A 12,194-nucleotide genomic window follows, 5' to 3' on the forward strand; every position below is an offset into this window, starting at 1 on the left:
ACTCAGCAGAAATAATTAAGTGCATGGGCCATGAGTCACTTTGTCAAACGACTCTGATTATCATGTTTTAATAGAGTCTGGTCCTTTACAACCAGCATATCCAGACTCCTGAAGGCAGCAGCTTAAAGGCTTCATGAGAACTGAGATTCAATGGGAGTGAAGAGGCCGTTACCCAGCAGCCCTTTGTGCTGTACGGCTGATGTAACCATTCACACCAAATCAGCTTCTGACTGTGAACATGTAGACCACACACACACACATACACACACACCCTGCATCAAAAACAGTTTCATTTTGTGGCTCCGGCCCATGCAGTCGTTCGCCGACCCCCCTTGACTTCTGATTGAAGATTGACCTTTGTACGGAGGCCGAGGGGCTCGCTGGGGATTTGTTGAGAAAATGCTGAGGTGTGAGATCCTGTTTCATTTATTGTACTGGAGCAGTAGACGGACAGAGTCAGACTTGCCTTTTAAAAAGGTTCTGTTGTGATTTGCTTGTTCCTTTTTCTGCCATTATCTGCAGTTTTTCCAGCTGATTCAGAGACTCGAGGCTCTTCTGCTTCATCTGCTCTTTAACTGTGTTTTTTTGGCAGGTGAACTCCTGCCTGTATGTCTGTCTTTGCCCACTCAAGCCTAAAATGCTGATTTCAAAAACCTTGTCTTATTGGCACTGTGCTGAGAGTTCAGCAGGGGTGGATAAGGAGTGTTCATAGGTCTTATGATGGAGAGTACCTACTGCCATGCACTGCCTTTTACCAGATTAAGATTTACTCTGAATATCTGTCAGTCTAGCGTTGAAGAGTCCTTGATTAAATTGTTAGTTGTTATCAGATTTCAGATCAGATTTGAAATGAAATTGAAAAATTAAGCAGCATGGAGTTCTGATGTAAAATTATTAGGAGGTAGGATATAATGTTTTGTTGCTCTCAGTATATTTACAGTTTTGTTCCAGTTTTGGCCAAAGGTGTCTCATATTGTGAGTTCAAAAACCATTTTGCAAATATTGATAGCCGATAAATGAAAAACACAAATATTGATAGTTCTGATGCCTCATGAAACCATCCTTCATTTGGAGCAATGGAAATTTTATGATAAAGTCCCCAAAACATGAATCTCTATATCATGCAAGCAATCAAGATTTAACACGAAGACCAACTCAAAATTCAGTTAATATGCTTGTTAAATGTGGTTTTGTCAGATTGGACTCACTGTAACCTGACAGGAAAAAAAAAGAGCTGCCATCAGATACAGTTGGCAGATTGGCAAACAGGAAGAGAGGGAGGAATGATGAGTCTCACGCCCGTTGCACACATGCCCACTCAGAAGAAGAGACAGAAGACGAGGGGGGGAGGGGGAAGCACTGGAAACCAAAGGAAAACCAGGAATCATAACGTAGATAGACGATCACATCTATCCATACTTTAAAATCACTGTATGAATATAAACATCTGTGCGTTTGATAGTAAATATGTATATTTGTGAATGATTGGCTGTCGGGTGGCTGCAGCATTTGGGTCAACACACAGCATGTTTACTCTGGCTTCGTCTTTCTTTCTCCTAATCTTTGGATTAATCCATCAGCCTCACTCTCACATCTCCAGCTCCTCATCTTCATCTTACTGTGCGTGTGTTTTTTTTGTTTTTTTTTAAATATCCCTCTCTACACTTTTGCCTTTCCCTCTCTCTCTCTCTGTCCCTCCTCCCTCACGGTCCATCTGTGTATTTGGAGGCACGATGCCATGAAGCCTTAATGACGGTCTAGCCCACAGTGGTTGGCCTAATCCAGTTAGCTCAGTTCTGTAGCGAGGCCCATTCACTGTGCCTCACCACCGACATCACCTTTTATTTTCCACTAATCCCATTGGCACAGCTTCACCATACGCTACACACACACACACACGCCACACACCACACACATACACACACACACACGGGGGTGTCTACACAGATGAACCTCAGTTTTTTTTGTTACACACAGGACATCCTGCTAAATCTGCTGTTGTGGAGTAAAAACTGATTTTTCCTCTGTGGATTAACAATAAAAGTGACATCCCTCGCTGTGTAACATGATAAAGCAGGAGTGTGACATGTTATGCATACATGTTTTTTCCAAAGCACCCTCAAAAGCCATGCGCTAAACTCTCCATATAGCTTTAGTGCTGAATAAAATGTAAACAGGCGATAAACACTTGGAATTAAAAATGAAATCAGCTGTAGAGACCAAATTGTAATTGTGTACAAGGCTACAAACGGTATTGATTATTATTATGATCATTGTTTCTTCTGTTAAAGTGAAATTCCGGCGTAAGTGTAAACCATGGTCAAACACACCGTAACACCGAGTTAGACCCCCCCTCGAGAGATCAATTTGCCCGACCGCTACATTCACGAGATGCACCAACTTCAGCAAATACCGCAATATCGCCACACACGGCGCTGTCCGGATCCACTGTCTGACCGCAACCAAAACGCCACCATTTGCCCAAAATAATGCTCAGAACTGCACCAAATGTCATCAATAGTACACACAGGGTCCCAGCACGTAGTACGAGTTGTCAAACATCTGCTAGCTTTGCCTGTTTTCTTTAGCAAGGAGATGCAACTCAACTCACCTACTTCTCCTCCGGGAGCCGCTTGTTGGTGAGGAAGCCCTGACGAGTCGATCACCGAGTGCACCGGAGTTCCGCAGCTCTTAAAAATGCTCATTTGCGCCTATATCGTGGCCAGCACTCGATAATAATAGTTATAAAGTGATATGCAAGATATAAAAAAAAAAAACTCTGATTGTATTTCCATGAGGTAATTGTTGATTGAGCTGCGGAACTCCGGTGCACTCGGTGATCGACTCGTCAGGGCTTCCTCACCAACGAGCGGCTCCCGGAGGAGAAGTAGGTGAGTTGAGTTGCATCTCCTTGCTAAAGAAAACAGGCAAAGCTAGCAGATGTTTGACAACTCGTACTACGTGCTGGGACCCTGTGTGTACTATTGATGACATTTGGTGCAGTTCTGAGCATTATTTTGGGCAAATGGTGGCGTTTTGGTTGCGGTCAGACAGTGGATCCGGACAGCGCCGTGTGTGGCGATATTGCGGTATTTGCTGAAGTTGGTGGATCTCGTGAATGTAGCGGTCGGGCAAATTGATCTCTCGAGGGGGGGTCTAACTCGGTGTTACGGTGTGTTTGACCATTGTTTACACTTACGCCGGAATTTCACTTTAAGTTGGATATTTTAACATGGGAGTCTATGGGGATTGACTCACTGTTGGAGCCGGACTCTAGTGGCCATTAGAGGAACTGCAGTTCTTGGATAACTGAGCGTTATCTTCATTGTCTTAGTTGGACTGGTAAAGTCAATAAAGTCAGGTTACTGCACTTTACTGCCTAGGAACAGTAGCTACATGATCCAGATTGCACAAGACAGTGTTAACATTTTACTTCATATCACACCTATTTAGCTTCAAGATCGATTATTTCCATTTTGCATATGGTGTATATTAAACTTATTTCTACGACAATATCATTCAATGTCAGCTGGGACCCTAAAAGCATAAGTAGTGTGGTTAATGAATGAATTCTGTCAAATTAGCTTGTACATTTTAGAGATATGTAAAGAAGTAGATTGTCTGCTAGCTTCTATGAGCCTGATGTGGAATCATAGCATTGCCATACTTTGATGTGCAATTTGTTTTACAATGAACCAGCATCCTAGAGTCTAGCATCCTAGATACAAACCTTTTTTCTGGTTCTGACAAGATTGATGTATCATTTCCACAAGACTATTGGTCAATCAGTCAGTAAGTTGTCCCTGTACCCAACCATAGTAGAACATCTCCACACAATAAGACACCTCTCTTGGTTGGTAGAGTTTCCTGTGGCTCTAAACATGCTGTTAACCAGATGGTGTGAAGTTAAAAGTTAAGCTGTCCACAAAGGTTTTATGGTCGAACTTTTAACTTCCATTTACAGAAAGGAAGAGGACCTCAGTTAGAGCCCTGAGGAACACCACTTATATACGTCGTACTGTAATTCCCATTGAGGTAGATGCACTGGACAAGACAGTATTACAAACTGGGAGTACTGGTGGTGCCTCGTAAGCAACACTATGTTTTGTTCCTACGAGGGTCAGGCCCTTGTAGCCTAGTGGACTTTGCTTCACATTCCTAAGTCTGTGCGTGTCACAGGGTTAAATTCATCGGAAGTATCTGGCCGAGGAAAAAGAATTAAAGCCCATTTTCACATGACAAGGCCGGTCATACACTGGAGACGTGATCACTCACTGAGCAGCGAAAGTGCAAAGCAAAAAAAAAAAAAAGGCCCCGTCTATTCATCAGTACAGAAAGATGTCCTTGTTACGCAAGACCTTCCACTGTACCTCATGTTCCGTCCGGCTTCTGGGAAGTAACAGAGATGGGAACAGGACAAGGCCACGCTGTCATCTGTGTCTTGGAGATGTTTTGTTGATGTTTTGCTCAGTGTCAGTGTTCAACATGAAGGAATCTGATTAAAACTGAATCAAATACAAAAGAGGGATCAGAGGGTGAAAGCTCTGGTGAGGGGTCTGTTCCATGGCCCGAGGTCACAGACACTCGTTGACTCATTGAGTAATTTGTCCCATCGGCTGGAGACGCCTTGAAGGCACAACCTTTGAATGTGTTTGTGTGGTTTGTTGTGTTTGTTTTGGATATTTATATGCCTTTTTTGCATTATTTTGCATTTGAAGAAGAAACACAGTTGATTTTTACATTTATATAGGTTATTTTTTAACAATTATCTCAATGGCTTTGATGTAGTTCAACTGTTCTCAGAGCAATTCATGGTGTTTTCACATCTGGACAATAAACAATCTAAAGTGTGCTTGAGATGCTAACACTAACTGTGAACACACCATATGGAAACATGTTTTCATGGTGTTTAATGAGCCCATATCCTCTCCCAGAAACCCCCTCACCCCCCTCACACCCACACCTCTAGTGTCCTGAGGGGGGTGTGGTGAATAATCACCATCCCTCCCCCTTATTCCCCTTCTGCCTCTCCTCCTTTAGCCTCCATCCATTATTCAATACCCAGTGTGTGTGTTTGTATGTGGGAAAATGTCTTTAAGCACAGATACAAGCTGTAGAGGGCACACAGCTGTAATTAAGAGTTATATCTTATATAGATTATATGGTTTATTTTTACAGTGAAGATCATTTTGTGTTGGACTTTTGTCGACTGAGGCTGTTTTATATTTCTGGTGCCGAGTCTGTGGCGGCATCTGCTGCGAGAGACTCCTCACTACATTAACCCTGTAGATGGACAAATACCTCTTTGACAACAATTGATTTGCAGGATTTTGTTATTTATTTTACCTCCTGCCGATTGCAGTGTGTGAGTGGTTGCATAATAATCAATCTGACCTAGAATCAGCTGCAGGAAGCTTAGCATGTGGTGCGCTCACACACAGATGTGCTTGCACCCATCTTGACGTATGGTGTAAAGAGATGATGGATGAGAGTGAGCCAGATGTTTTCTCTAAGGTTAGCGGATTTATACAGTAAGGTCGGTCGGTGTGTTTCATTCACAGGTCGTTGTTAACGGCCAAGATGCTGCTAATGAGTTAACTTTATTCTGGATGATTCACTTTATTTCTTACTTACTAATTTACAATCAAACTCATTCCTGCCAATCATATTTAAACAAGATCTGGCATTAGCTTGTCAGGTATCTATAACCCCAAGTTAAAATGTTGGTGTGACCCCGGGTGCCACCATAAGTAGATGATGCAACGATGAGGCTTAAAAAACCCTTTAAATCCTCCTGGAGAGAAAACCACACATGTTTTTTTTTTATTAACAGGTTGGCTGAACATTAATCTGCTCCTGAGATGTGGGAGAAACAATTCAATCTCCACACTCAGAGGATCCAGTGACCAGTTCACCACATGATGAAAATCCTTAACTGCATCTAATTAATACTGTTTCTCATATTAATCACATATATTGTTATTAGTCATTGTCAAAACCTTGTTTTAACAAAGATACAATGTAGATTAGAAAATGATTAAAGAACAATAAGGCAAATAGATAAAGATCAATAAAAAGCATAACTCCTCCATAACCTGTTTGGGGTGAACTTTGTTGACCTGTCCATCAGTGATGTCACGGTGTCCTCTGGTCAACCTGTGCACCACTGCTGTGAGGAGATGAGTTGCACCACCAGAGGTCAGTAAAAACAACAATAAACCGGTCTCTATAGGACACCAAATGACAAAAAGTTTAACAACCTGCTGTTATAAAAAGAGAAAAAGGTGCAATATACTGTAAAATTTACATATAAAACACTATAGTGACCCAACTCATTCGAACATGCAGGAGGCCACATCTTCATAAGAACTCACACCTCCTATAAGTACTCTACCTAGGTTTTCACATCTGGAGACGACAAAGCATGTGAGACTGTTTAACAACTGCAGATGACACCATCACCTGTAGATCACAGGTCCCTGAATCCAATCCAATCAAAATCATCATGACAGACCCTGTGATATTTTGACAAACACTGAATCATTGTCCATTGAAATGATATAACATGTTTTTGTGATTCACAACCCTATGGTACGCCCCCCCCCCCAAAAAAAAACAAACACTCCATTTCTTTCATTTTCCTCTAAGTGAGGAAATAAAATCTTCACCATCCACATATCCAGCTGATTAACAAATGATTGTAATCATCTCTAACACATCGTTCATGTAGAGAGCTAATAAAAAACTAATTAAATGATCACAGTTGCAACATTGACAGTTAAGTTGCACTGTATTGACTGATTGCTAAAGGCCAAAGATGCAAGAATTCCACCTTAAAAGTGTCCCATACCTTAAGAGTAGTATTAGTTAAAAGTTAAAACAGAAAACTATTCTTCATTCATCCTTCACTCATGATGAAACTGTTGAAACAACGCTTAAAATGTTCCACATCATAAATCCATGTTTATGTTTTTACTTATTTTAATATTTTCCTAAAGATCAGCTCTGGACTCTGATTCAGACCCAACAAACTGTTGCTCTGCACCTGAGTGGGTGTGAACCAAGTTTACCTGTGTGTGTTACAGTGTGTGTGTGTGTGTGTGTGTGTGTGTGTGTGTGTGCGATCTGGCTCGTCTTCCCTCCATTGTCTCTTTATCACAACATTGTGATTCTAGGTCAGTAGAAAAGACTCCTCTATTTTTGTCCACATAATCCCTTCTAAGAATGCACACACCCCTCAGTGTGTGTGTGTGTGTGTGCGCGTGTGTGTGTATGCGTGTGTGTGTGTTTGCCTGCGCGCTCGCGTGTCAGCCTCAGTGTGTTAATACCTCCTGCACGTTACACACTAATCCACTCACAGTCGGCAAGACCGTCCTGCACTTGCGCCGCCACTATCCCCCCTTTCCCCCCATCTCTCTCACTCTCACACACACACACACACACACACACACATGTACACACTCATATACAAATGTCCATCTTAGCTTGACACACACACACACACACTTTGGATATAGTTGGAGCGTCTTTGGGAGCATCCATGAGCACAGGCATGGTGGTGGGAGCAACAGGCCAGGTAAGCTCGGCTGACTCTGTTTGTTCTGCTGTCGACGTGTTGTGACATTTTCGGACGCTGATATATCGACCGTTCCCACGGTGACCAAGTTGTACCTGTCCGTTTCGGCCTCAATAGGGTTCGAAACAGTGTTTTGACTTTAGTTGTTGTTGCACCTGACCTAGATTTTGCACATTTAAGCGTAAAACTTAGTGAATGATGTTGATTTATTGTATAAATGGACAGAAAATATGCGTTTTTAAAATGTGTTTTTACTGTTTTTTCAACTCTATTATATATTATTTATGTGGTAGGAGAGATTTGTGTTGCTCAGGTGTTGCACCATAACATCCAAGTGCCTGTGCAGCCAGACTGTAGTGACGTTATTGAGGGTTGCAGTCGGGGTTGAGGCGTCTGCAGCCCTCTCCCTCTCAGAGGGAAACCACCATGTTCCTCCTGGGTTTACTCCCCCTAATCCTCCATAACCAGGATTTCCTGCTCCATCTTTTTACCCTGGATTAAAATCTGAAGACTCATTAGCCAGACAACAGCAACTATGAGGCCAGTTAAGCAGGTCTTTGCATCAGCGCAACGCTTGACTTACAGTTTGTGTACTCATAAGGCAGATTAAACTCGGTGGCAACTGCGCAGTCATTATTATAATCTGATCAGACATCTTCAAACGGTGGACACCGTAAGACTTTAATATAATAACTCAACGTTTTGACACATAAAGGTCAGTTTATAAGTTCGTTAGAAATACTGAGCCTGTTAAAGTCTTATTTTATCACATAAACATGTATTTATTAAGACCTCCAGTTGTAGCAAAACTCCCTGCACAGTCGTCCTTATAACAATAAGGGTGTTATTATTGTTGTAAAGCACGCAACTGATATAAGTGAAAGTGATATTATTAAACAGATTTTAGTAGTATCCTGCTGTGATAATTCAAAAAGCAAATATTCTACCATGTTTTTCACTTAAAATGAACATAACAACTTGTATGACGGCATCGATGACAGAATAACTGGAGCCAGTAAACGCATTCAAATCAAGAAGCAAAACAGCTCCCAACAAAATAACAGGTACTAAAAGAAACTAAACAGGACCAGTGAATCAGGAGGGGTAATGATACCATGCAAATATTGAGTAGTGTATGTGTATGAAGTAATGTCTGTATAGCACTCTAGGGTGTGAAGTGCAGAGGACGGTGAGGACTGTTGGGTTTGAGTCAAGTTGAGCACTCCTACGCCAAAACCTGTTGGGAAAAAACGTTTTAATTCAGGCTGTTACCTGCACGGGTCGGACCTACGTTTTGTTACACGGCACTCTGACGCTCACAAACCTGAGTGAGAGGGAGAAGAGCTGTGGTGAATTTCCTGAAGGCGGCATGTATCAGTGTAAAGTTGAACTTGCAAAAATACCAAAAGCAAAGCCGAAAGTGACTGAGGTGGTGAGATAGAACTGGTTTCATGAGCTGTTTTAAGGTCGTCTGATAAGGTTTATGCTCAGGGTCAGGGTTAGGTCAAAGGTCAAGGCCACAGTGACCTCACAGAACATGGTTCATAGAGCAGGAAATGTGGACATCCTATAATAAAGGCCTGGTTTATATCATGTCTCTATGGAAATATCGAATTGAACTGATTTTGGGAACTGTGTATAACCGTGTGTGCAGGGTGTAGTTTTACAAGTCACATACACACAAGCATGTCACATTAGAGCAGAAACTGGGACGTGTGTGTTAAAGATGTGTGTGTGTGCTTGTGGAAATGAATAATGCGTGAAGCAGCGATGGATGATGTCATCAGGGCCTCAGGGGGATTCTGGGACGGTTCATTTGGCTCAGCTGGGGGGGGCGCTGATAAATCGACTTGCTGCTGCTGCTAACCCTCTCTGTCTACACACACACACACACACACCCACACACTCACGGTAGGTGTGTCCACTGGAGAGGAAACAGTTACCAGGTTCAGTCTGGTAACAAAACAATAGAAGAAGCCAATTGATCGATTACAACTTAGGTTTCATGATCAATATGAAACCGTATTTGAGGATTGTACTGTGAACCTTGCTCCTGTTTATAGTCTCAAACTGATTTTTTTTTTTAGGCTTTTAGAAATGAGCTACACACATGAAATCAAAACTTGGAGTAAATACTTGTCACTCAGATTTCAAAATAAAAGCTTGTCTTACAAACGATGATATGTATCAATGTCTGATAAATGCTTTTATTTTGGTTTGATCAATGCTTGGATCTCTGAATCATTGTGTCATTAGAAGAATATTATTATTCATACAGCTCCTTGTCCTATGTTCACATCTGTATCACAGATGTTTCAGACATTATTTTTGTTATTTTCGTCTTTAAAGGCAAACGTGAGTCAATTTAATTTAAAGAATCAACAATAACGTGATTCAACTGATGACTGTGTCATTTCATGTCAAGTGACTGTAAACAGAGCTGAGAGAGGACACTTGAGTTTTCCAAACACCTGACTCTCACATAATGGTACAGTAGTTAAGAGGTGTGTGTGTGCTCAGCGTGTGTGTGTATGTGTGTCAGTGTGTGAGCTCATTAGGTGAGGAAAGGTTGTGCTAATGAAACCCATGGGACTGGATTTCTCTCTCTCTCTCTCACACACACACACACTCACTCACACACACCCAGTCGCCCATGGAGAGCCCTTTTTCCTCTACTACCTTCCCTTTGCTCCACTGATGCTGTTGACTTGACTACGCCCCACACCCTTGTTGCTAGGCGATAGGCGATGGAGAACAGAGTCAGGAGTGCCTCTGTGAGCGAGTGTACGACTGTGCCTCGTTTCCTTTTTTTAAATTATTTTTTTACAGCAGGCGTGTGTGTGTGGTACGCAGTGTGCGAAATACCCATCAATATTCGGGGGGGTCCCTAACTCGCGATTGTTGTGCAATACCGTTATTTTTTTTTCTTTTTATAAAGTAGGACTATAACATTACAATAAGCCAAGAAAATTAGCCTATAGCCTAAAAAGGAGAGGCAAAGTTGTGCATTACAATGCAGAAAGTAATTGACGATAAATAGACGATAATTCAAATAAATAAAAGACAATAATTGGCACCACACTGGCGCACTTGAACAATGAATAAATGCCAGGTATAGGAGACTGGCGCGCGATCAGGGCAATGCAGAAACGAATAGACAATAAATAAAATACAACAATTAAAATGAATGAAAGACACCAAACTCGTGCACTCGAATAACAACCAACTGTATAAATCTGGAGATCGGAGACTGACGTGCAATTATGTGCACGACGAGATCCTCAGCCTGCAACTATGACCGATCATGTAGCCTTATCTAACCATCCATCTAGCAAATACGTTTAAACACAGCATTGAACACATCCACAAATCACATTCGTATAACGGGCCATCATGAAAATTGAAAAAGCACAGACAAATAGCTCACAACAGGCGCCTGGCCAAACAACACCACTGGGGGTTCAGGCCATAGTATGCTGAAGCAGGGGTTACATGCTGCTATTCAGACATGCCGCTATTTCGACATTGACTTCTAATTGTCGGAATAGCGGCATTAACATTATTTTTTAAGCATCCCACTATTCCGACATTTTTTTTTTTCATTGTCGGAGTAGCGGCACTTTACTATTTTTCAAACATTCCGCTTTTCCGACATTGATTGATTACGTTATAGTCAGACGTGTCCTTCTGATTTATTTTTATTTTTTCATCTGAGACACTGTTTCTCATACACAAATACATAGGCCTATTAGAGAAGAAAAAACAAACCCTCCAAGTTTAAAAACACACAGGCAGCAGCGCACACTGATCTGCAGCTACTGAGACTGTTATTATTCTGTCACCTGAGTTTATCCTGCTGCTTTACATCGTTTTAACATAGGTAAAAGAAGAAAAAAAGATTGTCTGGAATAAAGGGGCAGATTACATAAGATTATTCTTTTTTCTGCTCCCTTTTGTTGAGATTTGGGAGGTTTTTGCCTGATTTATTGCCCGATGCCATGTATCTAGCTTTCTCTCCCCTCCCTCCGCCCGTTGTCTTCGTTGTCACTTTGTTGTCGCTCCACAGAGCGCACATGGCTAATTAATATGCACGTGCTGACCATATGGTTGTCTAGGCATTCCGGGACGGAGGTGTGTTCACGTGCGCAACTGCGCACCATTCTTGGATCCAGTTATCAAAGTTGAGGTGCAGAGTTGTGCACGCACAGTTTGATAGATCTGAAAAAGGTGTAAATATTTTGGGCTGTCTTTTCACCGTAGGCCTAAGCAAAACATTTAGTAGCAGCAGTTTTACACTGCTTACTTACAGTTTTGATAAATAAGGCCCCAGGCCCTGAGCCCAGAGCCCAGACGCTCACAGCTGCAGCTCCGCGGCTCATCCGCGGCGCTGTCCGTGGTGCTGAAGGTCACAGGTTAACTTGACAAACAAACTGCAGCATAGTTCTGTTTGTTTATCATGTGTGTCAGTTTTGTTTGTGACTTGATAGTTGAGTTGTTGAGATTAAGAACATCACTCCCTCATCAAACCAGTGATAGACATGCTGAAAAGAAAAGAGAGAGAGAGAGACGCGCCTGGGTATCGCAGCTGTAAAAAAATAAAAATAAAATAAAAATAAAA

General features: G+C 41.9%; 1 protein-coding gene across 8 annotated transcripts in view; it reads left to right on the forward strand.

The window, feature by feature from the left end:
* The window catches only part of ank2b (ankyrin 2b, neuronal), a 150,973-nt gene that overhangs the window by 42,612 nt on the left and 96,167 nt on the right, over positions 1-12,194 (forward strand). The window contains exon 1 of one of the 8 annotated variants that reach the window (XM_085759588.1): positions 7,353-7,576. The exons of the other annotated variants lie outside the window; for them this stretch is intronic. Within the exon in view, the coding sequence (XP_085615714.1) occupies positions 7,541-7,576 (36 nt within the window). The 5' untranslated portion in view covers positions 7,353-7,540. Of the gene's footprint in view, positions 1-7,352; positions 7,577-12,194 lie in introns of those variants that run through there. 8 annotated transcript variants of the gene reach the window in all.

This window comes from Trachurus japonicus, chromosome 18 (assembly GCF_045865225.1).
Source record: "Trachurus japonicus isolate A0001 chromosome 18, Traja_1.0".
Lineage (NCBI taxonomy): Eukaryota > Metazoa > Chordata > Actinopteri > Carangiformes > Carangidae > Trachurus > Trachurus japonicus.